Genomic DNA, 17932 nt, shown 5'->3' with positions numbered 1-17932 from the left:
GTTTGTTTGGCCGAAATCCTTCTGTTTGGTTTGAGTTTTTTCTTTGTTTTGTTAACTTTTAAAAATCAATATGGCATTTTATTTTGTTCTTGTGTTGTTGGCTATGCATCTTAGAGGAAAAAAGTTAATTAAGCAAACTTCTCAGTTTTTTTTTTTTTTCCTCTTCTCCAATTATCCTGTAGGGAATTCACAGTATGGCCAACAGCAAGATGCTTACCAAGGACCACCTCCCCAACAGGGATATCCAGCCCAGCAGCAGCAGTACCCAGGGCAGCAGGGCTACCCAGGACAGCAGCAGGGCTACGGTAATGGCTTACTGCAGTTTATTCTTGTCACCAAAAAATGTGATGGTTACTCTTTCATAATACAGAAGTGGATATTTAATGTTTATTTTTCTAAGAATTATTTTTGAAAATTCACAGTTTTAGCTTAGCTTGTTACTGGAGTGTTTATATTTAAAGTGTTGTTCTTAAACTAGTAATCCATTTAAAAAGAAACATAAACTAGAGATGGTTCATTGACCAAAGGTAAGGTATGTAGTCACTCAAAATGAAATCCTTAATGAATTCTTAAACCTAAACCTTAAACCTAACCATAAACCTAAACCTTAAACCACAACCAGCCAATAGCTTTGTATGTGCTTGGAAAACTGATGAGTTGGGTGATGATTAACAACATCTACATAATCTGCTTGGCAAATTCGTTTCTAAAACTAATGACTGTTACCATGAAAAGTAACATTGATCTTTTAGTGTACAAGTGAGATCTATTTGGAATGCATAAAGAAAATGTCTTTGTCATTCTCTGTTAAAATAGCAGTTTACACATTCATAGGAGTATATTTATTGCAGGTATGTATCTTACACTTTGGGAGAAGTATAGCCATCTTTTCTTATTATATACTCACTATGATGTCTACTAGTTGGCTATCTGACTGTTAGATAGGGAGGAGGGGAGTAATACAGACCTGATATCTCAGTCTTAAATTTTCGGCTTCTATAATAACTATTTTAGATATAGGAAAATATGATTCCTACGATAGGAGAAGTAGCTGCTTAATCTGACATCATCTCTTGCTAACATGGCCTCTTTTTTAACATTAGTAATGTCTTATTATTTTTATTCATTGGTTTAAACTCTGCTGTTATTATGGGCACCTCTTTCCACCTGTGATAGCAAATCTAAGAACCAGGATCAGGCTGAAATTCTCTTGCATCTTCAACAGAAGCACTGGAATTCAGCCAGGTATTGGGTGTCAGGAATTTTCCCCATAATGATCAGTTCTGGTTCCCAAATTCCAGCTATGAGTTTAGAAATACTCCATGTATTTCTTGTCTTTACAAAGGGACTTTCTTGCTCCTCTCAAATGGCATTTCCATTTCATGCCCATTAAATATTTGTACATTGAATAAATAGAGTATTCTGGTTTTATTGTGTTTGCATGAAAACATATATTATGTGGATCAGTCAGGTAAGTTTATTGATTTAAGAGCAATATTATTTTCAGTGGAAAGAGAGAGTAAAAGAAATTTAGTGATTTTGGCTTAAGTAGTTAAATGCTGTTTTGTCAGACATCGTTGGGCACCCTAAAGGAGACGTTCCCATTTTGCTTATCTATAGGTTTCAGCTGTCAGACTTGCTTCTAATAAAAAATACAGAGTTTTAATAATTGGATGCATAATAACTAAATAAAATAATAGACTGGTGGAATTTAAGCTTGAAAATTTCTTGTTCTCTTTGACATCTTTCTCTGCAGTGTTTTTTATGACAGGATTTGAATGGCTGTGATAGAAAACATTTAAGTATCAAAGCTTTTCAGCTTATGCTTTATATTCTTTACAATAGACAGGAGTAGAGTTTATGAAATAGACGTATTTGTTTGGCAAGCCAAATTAGTCCCTTGTCATCTCTGGAAGTTGAAATCATTCATTTATATGGGTTAAGTATTAAAGGTGATGGGTACACAGAGTGTAACTTCTGAATCATGTTTTTTCCACATACAGCCTGTGGCTTTTCAAGTCTTCTTTAGTTTCTGTTTGAAAATATTGTGATAGTGAGTTTGTCAGTGCAGAACGTAAAGCTTTCTTTTGGTGATTGCAAATGCAAATCTAGAAATTACGTGTAAAATCATTCTTTGTGATTCTTTTAGTGATTGCAAGTATAAATCTTAGAGTTATACAGCTGTAACTATCACTGATTTCCAAACTTTATTCAGAAATTACTTCAGTATTTCAGTTTGAGTCTGCTTCTTGCCTTTTCTTTCCACTGCTTGCTTATTATACTGGTTAACTTCCTACTAGAGGTATAGATAAATTTCCTTAACATCATGGAGTTAACTTGCTTTACAACTCCTGAGTCTCTTTTACTCATTTTGACATATAAAATCTTAATGGCTAACACATAGCACAATAGTTACACTGAATCAGAGCATATTGGTACATGGTAGTGTCCTTAACAGTATTTTTACTTCTTAGAACTTTTGGAATGTATTTCAAAACGCATTTGAGAAAAATCGAGATACCAGACTGCAAGGGAATATGGTAACATCTAATCTTAAACCGCTTCTGGAATTCTAGGGACTTACTGTATTTTCTCCTGGGCTCTTGTGTGTGCTGATTATTTTACAGGTCCTTCGCAGGGTGGTCCAGGTCCTCAGTACCCTAACTACCCGCAGGGGCAAGGGCAGCAGTATGGAGGTTACAGACCAGCCCAGCCTGGGCCACCCCAACCCCCGCAGCAGAGGCCTTACGGGTATGACCAGGTGAGTTACCCGGGTGGCCGGGACTGCCCTGTTGTTTGCTCACTCTCGACTAGGTTGCACGTTTCTCAGCTGAAGATTCATTTTTCCCGCCTCTTGTTTATAGTGTTAACCGAAAAAAAGTGGTTACTTACTCTTGAGTCTTCTTCATAGAACGCTAACACAGTTAATCATCGTTGCTGTAGCCTACAAAACATGGCGTATCTCTAAGCACCAGCATTCCTTCATGTTTGTTCATTCATAGTCTCTCCCTGGGCTTTACCCCCTAGGCATACTTCCCTTCGCTATCCCAAACATTATTCCGTGTTCTGAAGCCCTTAATTTCTCTGATGTCCCTCACGTTTATTGTTCCAAGACTCTGCTTTGACTGATTGAAATGTGGAGTCCATCTGAGGCAGTGCTCTTCCTGGCTCTCGTCTTCACTCCAGCATATTCACCCTACTCCCCTCACATGCACGATATCCCTTCTCTTTAAACTCATACTCACCACCTGTCTCTTTTGCCTCCTTCCATACACATATCCATTATCTCAGATATTAATCATCTTTCTTTCTCCCCTGTTATCTTTCCTTCTACTACCTTCAGAGATCTATAAGTGTATCTTGTCCTAAGATGACTGTATTCTCTTGAACCTCGTGTTACCCTTCTTTTCATCAGTAAATTTCTCAGACTTAATAATCTGTGCCACAGTCATTGTTCTGTGAATCTTCTCATACATACTCTAAATTATTATTAAAATGATTTATTATGTTGGCAGGTTTTTTTAATTGATTTCAGGTTTGTCTGATGACTTTCTAGTGAGGAGAATCTGATCTCTTCACCGCTTAAGCTACCTAAAATAGGTTACTTTTTAATGTTAGGGTTCCAGGACCAGTGGGGATGATCTGGTTTGAGAAACAACGCATATGCAGTGCTGATTAGACTCTAAGGCATAAGCAGCTCTCTCATCGATGCTCTCTCAAGTTTACAACCCCCTGTACTGACACGTTCTAGTTAAGTGGAAAATATAAAAGAGATATAAGAGGCTTAAAAGTATGGACAGGACTTCTCTGGTGGCGCAGTGGTTAAGAATCTGCCTGCCAGTGCAGGGGACACGGGTTTGAGCCCTGGTCTGGGAAGATCCCACATGCCGCAGAGCAGCTAAGCCCGTAGTTGCTGAGCCTGTGTGCTGCAACTACTGAAGCCCGCACGCCTAGAGCCTGTGCTCCGCAACAAGAGAAGCCACTGCAGTGAGAAGCCCACCCATCGTAACGAAGAGTAGCCCCCGCTCGCCGCAACTAGAGAAAGCCCGCGCACAGCAACGGAGACCCAACGCAGCCAAACATAAATTAATTAATTAATTAAAAAAAAAGTATGGACAGATAAGTAATACTAAAAAAGATACACTAGAACTAAATCAAAGGAGTAGGCAGAAGTTTTATCTAAATTTTTAAAGTAAAATGAGTGTTGACTAGTGAGTATCTAAGGACAAGATCCCTGAGCAGATAAAATGTAGGCTCCTTCACATCCACAGGTTAACTGCTGAAAAGTGGTCCTTTACTCCCTAATTCAACAAATATTTATTAATTTTCTGTGTGTGCTGGATACTATATTATGTCCTAGATGAGTAAAACAGACCTGGTCCTTATGGCTTATGGAGCAACTATCTGGATCTTCCTTGACTTCACTTTAGCATTTGACACCTGTTCCTGTCTTCATTCTTAAGTGGTCTTCTTTAGCTTCTGTATTACTGTACTATTTTGTTCCTCTTACATTTTCAGTGATTCCTTCTTTATACTTGTTTCTCATCTTTCTTTTCCCCAGATATCAATCCTTGGCTTAGTGTTTTTCCCAGTCTCTGTATTCACCCTGTCTTAGATTTTCAGTATCCTTAGCCTACTCTTCTCAGCCCAACTTCAGCTCCATTTTTCCAGCTGTGAGCAGAACATCTCTCTTTGGATGTCTTGTCATTTTCCTCAGCTTCATCATTTTCTCTCTAAATCAGCATATTTCTAAGTCTCCTAAACTTAACATCATTCCTTAAGCAAATGTTTCTCAAGCAACATTTATATGCCAAGTACCTAAGATGGGGCTATATTGGGAAATAAGATCGACATGGACTCTGCCTTTGTGAACTTAAGTCTAGGTGGGAACAGACAAGTAAGCAGATGATACGATGTAGTGTGAGAAGTACTTGGATGAGGAAAGGCAAGATTTTTGTGGAAGGGAGCTCCTAACCCAGGCATGTGTTCCTTGGGAAGTATTATATAAGTGCGAGAGCCCAAGGATGAGTAGGTATTAGCCAGCTGGTTGTGGAGGAGGGAAGGATATTCTGGTCAGAAAGAAGTGCACTCACAAAGGACTTGTGTTAAGATGTGTGGCTCAGTAAAGCAGGAGTGTGGGGAAGAAGAGGCAAGAGTGGAGATGAATTGGGGCCAGATTAGGAGGGCTCTTGTAAGCCATGTTGGGGAACCTGGGCTTTATCCTGATAACAGTGTGGAGCCTGTAAAGTGTTTTAGATGATGTATCTAAAGTATATAGCAGTGGCTGGCATATATAATAGATACATACTATGTTTCTTCTTTTATCATGATAATTATTCCACCCTTTAAGGTCCTCAGGAATTTGGGGACTATACAGTAGAAAAAGACCCGTGATGTTGGGGTAGTTGCCAGCCACATCTTCTTCCCCATTAGAAAAGGCTATGAGGAGGGGACCATTCTAGCTACTCTAGTGTTAGTAGCCTCCCCACATCTATCTCATGGATTCCCTCAACCCAAACACCTGTTGGTTTCTTCGTTTTAGGGAAAGTTGTTCAACTCTTCAAGATAGTTAAGGCAATGGAAAAGAAATCTAATTATAGTGGTGTTTAGGCAGGTGACTCTTGTGGCAGTATGCAGGATGAATTAAAAGAGGGGCATTGAGACAGAATCCTGTAAGGGGCTGCGCCCCCCGACCCCACCCGAGTCAGTCTTTCCATCTCCGTGAACAGCAGCTCAGTTTTCCACTTCCTCAGGCGGAAAACCCGGAGTCATCCTTGACTCCCTTCTTTTTGCAAATCAAACATCTAGTCAGCCAGCAAATCTCATCACCTCTTCCTTCAAAATACATGCCGTATCTATAGTCATTTTTCACAATTTCCTGCCCTTACCCAAGTCACAGTCACAACTCTCACTCATCTGGACTGTTGCACTGTCCTCCTTCCTGGTCTTCCTGCTTTCCTCCTGGCTCCTCTACAGGATGTGCTCCTCACAGGACCTAGAGTGATCTTTCAAAAACGTCAGTCTGATTAGGCCACCCCTCCGCGCATAACCGTGTGGCAACTTCATTCCCGCCCAGAGTAATATAATGGCCTAGAAGGCCATGCTCAGCTCATGTCCCCAGCCCCTACCCCACCATCTCACCTCTGTATTTATAGCCGCCTTCATTCATTCTGCTTCAGTCACACTGGCCTGTTTCCAGCATGTTTCTCCCTCAGAACCTTTGTATTTACCGCTCTCTCTTCTGTTGTGTCTTTATTTGCAGTCAGTTCAAAGTATTTTCTGATTTCACTTTTGATTTCATCTTTGACCCAAGAGTTATTTAGAAGTGTATATAGTTTTTGAATATTTGGGGATATTCCAGATAGTTTTCAGTTACTGATTTCCCATTTAATATCATCATCTTGATAGAACATACTTGGTATGACTTCAATTCTTCTGCATTTATTGAGACTTCTTTTATGGCTCAGAGTATGGTCTGTGGGGATGTTCTGTAAATGTCAATTAGATCAAGCTGCTTGATAGTGGTGTTCAAGTCTCCTATGACTTAGCTGATTTTCTGTTCTATTAGTTATTGAGAAAGGGATATTAAATATTAAATCTCTGGCTATATCTGTGTGTTTGTCTATATTTTCTTGCAGTTCTGTTCATTTTTGCTTCATGTATTTTAATGTGACTTTTAAAAAAATTTTATTTATTTATTTGGTTGCGTTGGGTCTTCATTGCTGCGCACAGGCTCTCTCCAGTTGCAGTGAGCAGGGGCTACTCTTCGCTGCGGTACACGGGCTTCTCATTGTGGTGACCTCTCTTGTTGCAGAGCGCGGGCTCTAGGTGTGCGGGCTTCAGCAGTTGTGGCGCATGGGCTCAGTAGGTATGGCTCGCGGGCTGTAGAGCACAGGCTCAGTAGTTGTGGTGCACGGGCTTAGTTGCTCCGTGGCATGTGGGATCTTCCCAGACCAGGGCTCCAACCCGTGTCTCCTGCATTGGCAGGCGGATTCTTAACCACTGCACCACCAGGGAAGTCCCAATGCTACATTTTTAAGGTGCATATGTTTTAGGGATTTCTATGTCTTGATTAATTTTCTCCTGTATCATTATGTAATAACTTTCTTTATCCCTGGTCATATTCTTTGCTCTGAAATATGTTTGTCTAATATTAATATCGTTTTCTTTGGATTAGTACTAGAATGATAATATATTTTTAATCTTTTTTATTAACACATTTGTATTTTTATGTTTAAGTTGTTTCATGAAGTCAGCGTATACTTAGGACTTGCGTTTTTTTGTTTTTTTTTTTTACCCAATCTATCTCTGCCTTTTTTTTTTTTTGCGGTACGCCGGCCTCTCACTGTCGCGGCCCCTCCTGCTGCAGAGCACAGGCTCTGGACGCGCAGGCCCAGCGGCCATGGCTCACGGGCCCAGCCGCTCCGCGGCATGTGGGATCCTCCTGGACCGGGGCACGAACCCGTGTCCCCTGCATCGGCAGGCGGACTTGCAACCAGTGCGCCACCAGGGAAGCCCCATATCTCTGCCTTTTAATGGAGGGGGTTTGAACATTATGTTTAATGTGAATATGGATAATGGTTAAGTCTGTCATCTTGATATTTTTTCCTATTTGTCCCTTCTGTTCTTTGTCCTTTTTCCTCATTTTCTTATTTTGAATTTTTTTCTGTTTTTAAAAAATGGTTTTTATTAAGATATAGTTCACATACCATTCGTCATTTTAAGATGTACCATTCTTTTTTTTTTTTTTAAGTATGTTTATTTCCCTCCAAACACCCAGCCCTAGGAAATAGCTGCTTTACTTTTTGTCTGTATGGATTTTCCTCTTCTGAGCATTTAGGCTAAGTGGAGTCATGCATATGTGGTGTTTGTGATTGGCTGCTCTCACTTAGTATAATGTTTTCAGGGTTCATCCATATTGTATCATGTATCAGTACCTTTAAGTGATATTATACCACTTCATATAAAGTATAATAGTTTACCTTCATTTCTTCTCAACCTTTGTGTTATTGTTATAATTTCCACTTCTACATATGTTACAAACCCCATAGTATGTGGAATTAGTTTTGTTTAAAATATCAATTATCCTTTAAAGATACTTAAATGATAAGAAAAGAGTCACATATTTACTAATGTACTTACTGTTTCTTGTACTTTCCATTCTATGATAAATCCATATTTCCATCTGGTATCATTTTCTTTTGCCAGAAGGATTTCCTTTTAACAGTTCTTGTAATGCAGGTCTTCTGGTGGTAAACTGTTAGTGTATTTTGTTTTTTCTGACTGTTCTTAAGATTTTTCCCCTTATCAAATTATTTGAGTGTTTTCTTATGCTTGGGGTTTGTATAGTTTCTTGAATTTGTGACTTTATGGTTTTCATCAAATTTGGAAAAATTCTGACCAAATATTTTTCCTTTCTCTACACCTGTACCCCTATCTCTCTTCCTCAGACTCCAATTACATGTGTATTTGACCGCTTAGAGTTGTGCCATAATTCAGTGATCCTCTGTTTGTTTATTTAATTTTTAAGTCTTTTTTTTCTCTCTGTTTCATTTTGGGTAGTTTCTGTAGCTGTGTTTTGAAGTTCAGTAATCTTTTCTTGCTCATTGTCTTACCAGCTTTTAATCCACTCCCTGATGTGTCTCATTGCAGACATTGTATTTTTCATCTCCAGGTGTTTGATATGGGTCTTTTTCATATCTTCCATGTCTCTGCCTAAAGTTTTGAACATGAGGAATACAAGTATGTTAACTGCTTTCATATCCTTTTCTGGTAATTCTAACATCTGGGCCAGTTTTGATCTACTGTTTTTTTCCCCTCCTCGCTTTGGGTCATATTTTCCTCATCCTTTCCATGTGCAATGATCTTTGATAAAACGCCAGAAATTGCAAATATTACTTTTATGTTGTTGAGTGATGGATATATTTGTATTCCTAGAAACATTCTTGAGTTTTGTTTTGGGATGCAGTTTAGTAATTTGAAAACAACTTGATCTTTTGGGGATTGCTTTGAAGATTTGTTAGGCAGGACCAGACAGTGTTTAGTCCTGGGCTAAATATCCCCACTAGTAAGATAAGACCCTTTTGGGTACTCAACCCAGTGCCCTGGAATTATGAGGTTTTCCACTCTGGCTGGTGGGAATAAACACTATTTCCATTCCTCTGTGAGTGCAGGAATTGTTTCCTCTAATCCGTTGGGGTGTTTTTTTCCTTGGACTTGGGTATTTTTGTTGCATGCATTTGCATATCAGTGCTATGCTGAATACTCAAGAGGTTTCCTCTGCAGATCTCCACAGTGCATTTCTTTTCTCTGTGCATTTTTTTCCTCTTTGGTACTATGGCCTGTGAACTCTAGCTCCTTTTTTTCTCTTCAGACTCTAAGCTTTATCTTCTTACCTCAGACCCAGCCTTACTTCCTCTCCATATGCTGCAGTGTGGAAACTCTCAGTGCAGTAAGATGCAGTAATCAGAGTGCTCGCCTCATTTGTTTCCCATTTCTCACAGATTGCTGTTGTTTATTACCTTCTGTCCTGTGTCCTGAATACAAGTATTTCATATATTTTTTGTAGTTTTGGGGTTTTTTTTTTTGGCCACGTTGGGTCTTCATTGCTGCGCATGTGCTTTCTTGTAGTTGCAGCAAGCAGGAGCTACTCTTCGTTGCGGTGCGCGGGCTTCTCATTGTGGTGGCTTCTCTTGTCGCAGAGCATGAGCTCTAGGCGCATGGGCTTCTATAGTTGTAGCATGCAGGTTCAGTAGTTGTGGCTCGCGGGCTCTAGAGCGCAGGCTCAGTAGTTGTGGCGCACAGGCACAAGGTGGCATGTGGGATCTTCCCGGACCAGGGCTCAAACCCGTGTCCCCTTCATTGGCAGGAGGATTCTTAACCACTGTGCCACCAGGGAAGCCCTGGGTTTTTTTTCAGGCTGGAGTATAAATCTGTCTTGACCAGAAACCTACTTAATTTTTAAAAAATAGACTTTTTTTCCAGCAGTTTTACGTTCACAGCAAAATTGAGAAGAAAGTACAGAGAGTTTCCATTTACTCCCTACCCCTACACATACATAGCCTACTCCATTATCAACATCCCACACCCTAGTGGTACATCTGTTATAATCAATAAACCTACCACCCCAGGTCCATAATTTACATTAGATTCACTCTTGGTGTTGTACAGTCTGTGCATTTTGACAAATATATGATGACCTGTATCCACCATTATAATATCATACAGAAGAGTTTCATTTCCTTAAAAATCCTCTGTGCTCCTCTTATTCATCCCTCTATCCTTCCTACTGATCTGCATAGTTTGCCTTTTCCAGAATGTCATGCACTTGGAATCATGTGCATGACAAAATTGGCTTTTCACTTAATAATATGCATTTAAAGTCTTCTCATGACTTGATAAAGTGTTTCTTTTTAGCCCTGGATAGTAGCCCGTTGTCTGGATATACCATTCATTTACTGAAAGACATCTTGGTTGCTTTCAAGTTTTGGCAATTATGAATGAAACTGCTATAAACTTCCATGAGCAGGTTTTTGTGTGAACATAAAATTTCAACTCATTTGGATAAATGCCAAGGAGTGAGCATGATTTTTGGATTATATGGTAATAGTATATTTAGTTTTGTAAGAAACTGCCATACTATCTTGCGTAGTGGCTGTACCACATTGTATTCTCACCGGCAATGGGCAATGAATGAGAGTTCCTGTTAACTCCACATCCTCATCAGCATTTGCTGTTATCAGTGTTCAGAATTTTGGCCATTCCAGTAAGTTTATGGCATATCTCGTTGTTGTTTTACTTTGCATTTCCCCAGTGACATGTGATGTAGACACCTTTTCAGTATGCTCACTTGACATCTTTGTATCTTCTTCAGTGAGGCGTCTGTTCAGGTCTTTGGCCCATTTTTTGATAGGGTTGTTCATTTTCTTATTGTTGAGTTGTAAGAGTTCTTTGCATAGTTTAGATAACAGTCCTTATCAGTCGTGTCTTTTGCAAATACTGCCTTGTCTTCTTGGCTTGTCTTCTCATTTTTTTGACATTGTCTTTCTCAGAGTAGAAGATTTTAATTTTAATGAAGTCCAGTTTATCAGTTATTTCTTTCATGGATCACGCCTTTGGTGATGTGTCTATAAAGTCACTCCAAAACCAAAGGTCATCTACATTTTTTTTCATGTTATCTTCTAGGAGTTTTATAGTTTTCTACTTTACATTTAGGTAAATGTCCTATTTGAGTTTATGTTCTGAATGAAGAAAATCTTGTTAAGATTTGTGTCTAAATTTCATTTTTTTGTACGCGGATATCCAGTTCTAGCACCATTTGTTGACAAGACTATCTCTGCACTATTGTATTATCTTTGCTCCTTTGCCAAAGATCAGTTGACTGTATTTATGTGGGTCTATTTCTGGGCTCTCTATTCGGTTCCATTGATCTGTTTTTCTGTTCTTTCACCAATATCACATTGTCTTGATTGCTGTAGCTTTATAGTAAGTCTTGCAGTTGAATATTGTCATTCCTTTGACTTTGTTCTCCTCCTCCAATATTGTATGGGTATTCTGGGTCTTCTGCCTCTCCATATAATTTTAGAATTACTTTTTCAATATCCAGAAATAACTTGCTTGCTGGGATTTTGATTGGGATTGTGTTGAATCTTTAGATCAAGTTGGGAAGAACTGACGTTGCAACAATATTGATTTTTCTATCCATGAACATGGAACATCTCTGCATTTATTTAGTTCTTTGATTTCTTTCATTACTTTTTTAGTTTTTCTCATACAGTTCTCTCTATATATTTTGTTAGATTTATACCTAAGTATTCAATTTTGGGGGGTGCTTATGTAGATGGTATTGTTTTTAATTTCAAATTGGACTTATTCATTGCTAGCGTATAGGGGAATTTTCTGTGTTAACCTCGTATCCTGCAACCTTGCTCATTAGTTTCAGGAGTTTCTTTGGTTGATTCTTTGGGATTTTCTACCTAAACAATCATGTCATCTGTGAACAAAGACAGTTTTATTTCTTCTTTTCCAATCTGTTTACCTTTGTTTCTTTTTCTTATTGCATAAACTAGGAATTTCAGTACAGTGTAGAAAAAGAGTGGTGAGAAGGGGACATCCCTGCTTTGTTCCTGATCTTAGAAGGAAAATTTCATGAAATATGGTGTTAGATGCTTTTATTTTTCAGCATAGCATTTATTTCCATGTGACAGATTATGTAGTTATTGTTTATTATCATACCCTCTTCCCCTAGGATGTCAGTTCTTTAAAGACATCACCACATCTGTTTTTTTATCACCGTTGAGTCTCCATCACCTAGTAGAACACATTGAGTAGTCAGTAAATACTGGTGAGTGAATACGTAGCGCCTTCACTTACTAAATTTGAATGGTGATTGTAAGAATAGAGAAAGAAACCCCTAAAAAGTACTGGGACAGAATATTTTTAAGAAAGAAAGAAATTTATTGCTCAGTCTAGGGACTCTTCACTCCATACAGTCCCTAGAAAATCTCATTTATGCACATGATTTTAATTTACCATGCTGTTGACTCTCAAATCTCTATTTCTAGTCTCACTTTCTCTTCTGAAAGTCAGGTGCCTAGTAGTCATCTGCACTTGGAAATATCATGTCAATTTCACATAACCAAAACGAATTCATAGTTTTTGTACCCACACATTCCTCCTTTCTATGCTCTCTCTTAGAGAGAGGGGCACTATCGCCAAGCTAGAATGCCATGTGCCACATTTGATGCTTAAGTCTTCCTCCCTCTCCCCATCTAATAAATGACAAAATCTTATTAGCCTGACTTCCTTCAACATTCTTGAATCCATCCACTTCTCTCTGACCACTGCCTTATCTTTGTTTAGACCATTAACATCTCCTAAGTTCATGATGGCATGAAGGATCCTCCCATGCTGTCTTGCCTCCTTTCCCATTTATTCTTTACTCTAGTCAGAGGAATTTTGTAATTTACAAACAAAGAAGCTGAAGAAGCAGAGAGAAGAGGGAGAAGCGAGGCTTAGAGAGTTGGAGTGATCCACCCAAGATGATGGGTAAGCAGGGCTGAGCTGAGTGGCTAAGACCCAGGGACTGGGCCCTTCACGACGCCCCTGCCTCCAGCCACACCAGCACTTTGCAGAGTGCTGTTGTGCTTTTCTTATTGAGCAACTGTTTGAAGCAGAAATCATGATTATCCTCACTTGTTGGATGAGACAGTCAAGAAAGGGAAGGTAGATAGCTTGCCTCAAGGACAAGAAACTGGTAAGTGGGAGAATTAAAACTAGGCATTGATTTCTGCTTCCCAAACCCATACTTTTAACCCTGGAATTTGCTAATGGTCGCAGATATACAGTATTTTTTTAGGCTTGCTTGTGATTTGATTTTGTCCTAGCAAAGTGATCCGGTGTGGGTCAAGTTACTTAAATTCTCAGTGCTTCAATTTCTTCATCCATAAAATGGATATCATATTTACTGCACAGGTAACAGATGGACACAAAACACTTGTTACAGTGTTTGACACATGGTACGAGTTATTGAGATATATTAAGAGTTATTGAGATATATTGTTATTGACATATATTAAGTTATTGAGATATATTAAGAGTCGGCTATTGTTGATATTAGCCAGACTTCTCGTATCCATTACTTCAAGCTCTGTGTTAACAAATAATCAATAGCTTCTGGTCCTGATTGTTGTATATTCTTTTTTACTCTCCAATTCCCTGAGCATTTTTTACCTATTTTTTCTCCATTCTTTTGCTTTAGCTGTTTCTTCTATTTGAAGTGCCCCTTTTCTTTTCTCTGCCATTCAAATTTTACTATTTTCTTAAGGCTCTCACAGTCTCTGAAATATTTTTCAAATTATTTTAGCCGCGATAGCCTTTTCCTTTCTGAACTCTTGTAGACCTTGTTCTGCAATTATACTTTATTTGTAAGTCTTACCTTCCCTGTTTTTCAAATTTATTATGGTGATGAGCATATAGTATTTGCTCAATAAATGTTTCTAATTGCTTGAATATCATATTTGGTGTACATTATTGAAGAAGTCTTATGTGTCAGGCACTCTTCAATACTTGGGGCATAAGAATGGATAAGACCTAGTCCCTATCGTCAAGTAATTCATGCTATAGTAGATACATTGTAGCTTTTATTTATATAGCACACCAGTTCTTAACCTCTCTTCTGCTTTCACATCATTCATAATATGTGCAACTCGCTTTCATCGTTAATATCTCATCACACATACTCACTGCGGGAGCGTTTCCTTCCAGCATTGAGGCTTGCTTATTTATACTTTTTTATAATTTTTGAAAGCTCTTTCTCATGTCCTCTCTTATTTAAGTGTCCTAACAAATAAATGAGGTAGAACTAGTGTAACCTTAAACAGAAAGAAAATTGAGAGCCAGGGATGGGTATGTTACAGTCCCACCTTATAGGTAAAGAAATCTCAAAGAGCTTTCCTTGGGCTCAAATGAAAAGGCAACAGTAGAGTTGGGACTTAAACTCAGTATTTAGATAATGTAACAATTGAACAGTAAGTTCCTGTATGCTAAGCATTTCTTATTTTAAACTTGGTATTATAGGAATTTTTCAACAAAGACAGCAAAAAGAGGAGCATCATGAATCCCTGTGTACCCCACCAACCAAATTCAACAATTATTGGCATTTTACCGATGTTGTTTTATATACCCGCACCCTATTTTATTGAGTATGTTAAAGCAAATCTTACCTACAGATATTTCAGGATGAGCATTGACTTTAAATTTTTCTGAATATAATTATGTAAAGTACATCAATATTTTTTAAATACCTTAATTCTACTTATAGTGCATTATTCCATTAGATACAGTGGTATTCAACATATTTTGAAGTATATCTTACTTCTTTGGAAGTGTAAACTTTTAGGGTACTATTTCTTATTGTACAGAAGGCTTTCAACTATAGAATACTTACTTGATATAAAATAGTTACTTTGACTTAGAGGGGGATATTTAGCCAAAGGAAACAGTTAACTGATTATGTGCCCAAGTGCTTTTATGAGCATCTATTTTAAACACATTTAAGACATTTTTGTTATTAAAATAAATTTTTTCTAGTACATTCCTCTTTTCTTCTACCTTTCTTCTCTGTTGAAGGAAAAGATGTTCCTTCTCTTCTCCAGAAGCTAGCCTTAACAGCTGTATACTGGACACTGTTTACCTCCCTTGTAGAATTTTGTTACTTCATTCATTACCTTTTTTATACCTGTGCTTCATTTTCTTTCCCTTCCTGTCAGCCTACAGGCCCTTCAAGTCTACCTTACTAAAAGCAACAAAATCAAAAACAATCTTTCTTTGATTTTATGTACCAGCTGCCTGTCTGAATACCTCTGCGAATACCTCATTGGCCTCGGGAAGAGGCCCAAATTCCATAGTGTGGCTAGAAGGTTCTTTTTCCTTTATCTCCCAGATATCTGTCCATCCTTGCTACTTATCTCAGATACCCTTGTTGTTAATTCATAAGTCACTATAATAATCTAAGCAGTCACAAACTTGTTGTACTAGAATATAATTGACACACTAGTATATGCTATGCCAGCATTTAGAACCAGAACTTCACTCATTCTTGATTCAGTTCAATAAAATTCACCAAACATCTAAGTTCTCACTCTGATAGGTGCTGTTCTAGGCTCATAGACTTTGAAATCCATTTGCAGTTGACTGTAATATCAGAAGAAATTACAGAGATACTCTGTACCTAAATATTATATGTAACGGTTTTTGTTTGTTGTGATTGTAGTGGCTTTTGTAGTATGACAGTGTTAAGATTGATTTGTAATTTTCTGTGCCAAACTGTTATGGTCAAACTATGATCTAATTATATTTTTAAATTTATCTTTTAGGGACAGTATGGAAATTACCAGCAGTGAAAAGTACTTACATTCCAATAGCCAGAATCTGTTAGCAGCCATATTGTCGCCTCAGCACTGTGGACACCTCCCTGTGAAGAGACCCTTCCATTCCATCTAGTTTTTGGAAAAACCTTGTGGATAAGTGGCTGTTTCATCAGTAAACAGCCTTTGTGGCTTAGTTATAAAAGGCTTTAGTAGCGCAAAAATACTCTTGATTTCACATGTCTACTCTAGATGGCAACATTGGACAGAAAATAGAATGACATAACCAATTTGCAATGATTTCGGAACAGTATTTCAAATGGACTGTTACAGACTGAAAGGTGTGAACAGCTTTGTATGTTTATGAAGGTTAAGGGAATTTAATACTTTTCCACAGATTCTTTTGTAAGGGGAAGAGGGAAATGTACACTTTTTACAGCAGCAATATTTTGTATATTATGTTTATTTCATGTGGTGAATATGCAAGGAGGTACACTACGCACTGGACAGAATCAGAAGTCCTCTGTTAATGGGGATTGGAGCATGGTGGATGCTTGATTGTGTTGGTCTCAAAGTGGTGTTCTGTGAAGCTGAAGGTGAGGGAGAAGACAAAGCACACCATATGTCCACTGTTATGTTCTTTAGAGAAAATTCAGCTCCCTTTTATGTGTTAGATAATCAAGGGCACTGTGATACAGTTTTAAGTAAAAAGACATTTTTTAAAAGCTTTCCAGTTTTGTGGGTTAAAACCTTTTTATAAAAGATCATTTATAATACAGTTTTAAAATGTGAGGCAATAAGAATTACTTCATATTGGATCTGAAGAATCTTGCTAAGTTTCATGTAAATGAAGTGGTAATCCTCTCCTAAAAGAGCAATAACTGAAAATGAAAAGTGTTAATTTTACCTTGTTTGAGTAATCAGGGAACTTAGTAAGTAATATCAAAACATTTTATAAATGATGTCAAAGAAGAGTCAACGTTGATTCAGTAATTTTATTTTTTAACATTAGAAGGATAATTGGTTTATATGATAAGAATAGTTCAGGAGACTTTACAAACCTTTATTGACTGGAAATAATGCCATTTATAAAGGAAGGAACACTTCTAAGTTTTTCCCTTTTTTATGTTGGTTAATATAACATAGAGATGTTTAGGAAAATGCTTATTGATGATGTTTATTCTGATCTGTATTAAAAGCATAGAGGTTGCATTTCAGATCATTTTATTAGCATGGTATACTTAATCATATTTGAGACTGTCCTGTGCCTGACTGTTTTAGGTGATTTCAGGGATATTGCATTGGGCAGGAAATCATGCATTGAGAAGTTTATAACCACAGTTACCTAGCCCAAAGGTAAGTTGCTGTTTTCATCACAGTTGCCTGTGCCCAGGGAATAAGGTATATTCTTTATAATTGAATTGTTTTTCCCCCACTTCTAACTGGAAACAAAACAGAAGGGGTGCGATAAATCTGAATAAGCAAAATGTACTGTTCTCAACATACTGTAATCAAAAGGAGAAATTTTAATGTGTCTCTGTGTGTGTATGAAAGAGTGTGTGTGTGTTTTAAGGTCAGAATAGGGTTTTTTTTCAACATGGTCAGTAGAAAATGGACATCAAGTTTGAACACATAAAGCATGGACAGCCTTATTGTGATGGAAACGCTTTTAGGTTCTGTGCCAATTTTCCACCACTGTGTACTTTGTTGCTATTTAAAACTGTATCAACTCTAACGGAAGAATAAATTATTTGTGATTTTAATTTTCTCATTTGTTTTTTTAAATTAGATCTCTTTGACTCTCTTGTTTTGTCTGGAGACTATGCTGTGGGTTTTTTATGTAAGTTAGCCTAGTATAAGCAGACTATATTTGTATTCTAGGACTTTATCAAAATTCTCCTGTCATGCCCAAGTTAATTAGAATTAACTGTTCAGTAATCAGCATGTGTGTGGGCTGTTTGTTACAGAATTCTTTCTCTGAAAATGAAGTCCATGAGGCCATAATCAAGATGACTGAATTAGATAAATGAGTTGAAGAGACAAAATTGTACTGAACCCAACCTGGT

General features: G+C 37.8%; 1 protein-coding gene across 4 annotated transcripts in view; it reads left to right on the top strand.

Annotated features, from left to right (window-relative positions):
* Nucleotides 1-17167, top strand: part of SS18 (SS18 subunit of BAF chromatin remodeling complex) — a 75420-nt gene extending 58253 nt beyond the window's left edge. For all 4 annotated transcript variants that reach the window (XM_060028824.1, XM_060028823.1, XM_060028822.1 and 1 more), the window contains 3 exons: nucleotides 183-305; nucleotides 2628-2761; nucleotides 15876-17167. In XM_060028824.1, the coding sequence (XP_059884807.1) occupies nucleotides 183-305; nucleotides 2628-2761; nucleotides 15876-15902 (284 nt within the window). In that variant the 3' untranslated portion in view covers nucleotides 15903-17167. The remainder of the gene's footprint in view (nucleotides 1-182; nucleotides 306-2627; nucleotides 2762-15875) is intronic.
* The last annotated feature ends 765 nt before the right edge of the window (nucleotides 17168-17932 follow it).

This window comes from Delphinus delphis, chromosome 13 (assembly GCF_949987515.2).
Source record: "Delphinus delphis chromosome 13, mDelDel1.2, whole genome shotgun sequence".
Lineage (NCBI taxonomy): Eukaryota > Metazoa > Chordata > Mammalia > Artiodactyla > Delphinidae > Delphinus > Delphinus delphis.
The sequence above is the reverse complement of the archived record's forward strand: the minus strand, read 5'-3'. Positions and strand labels throughout refer to the sequence as shown.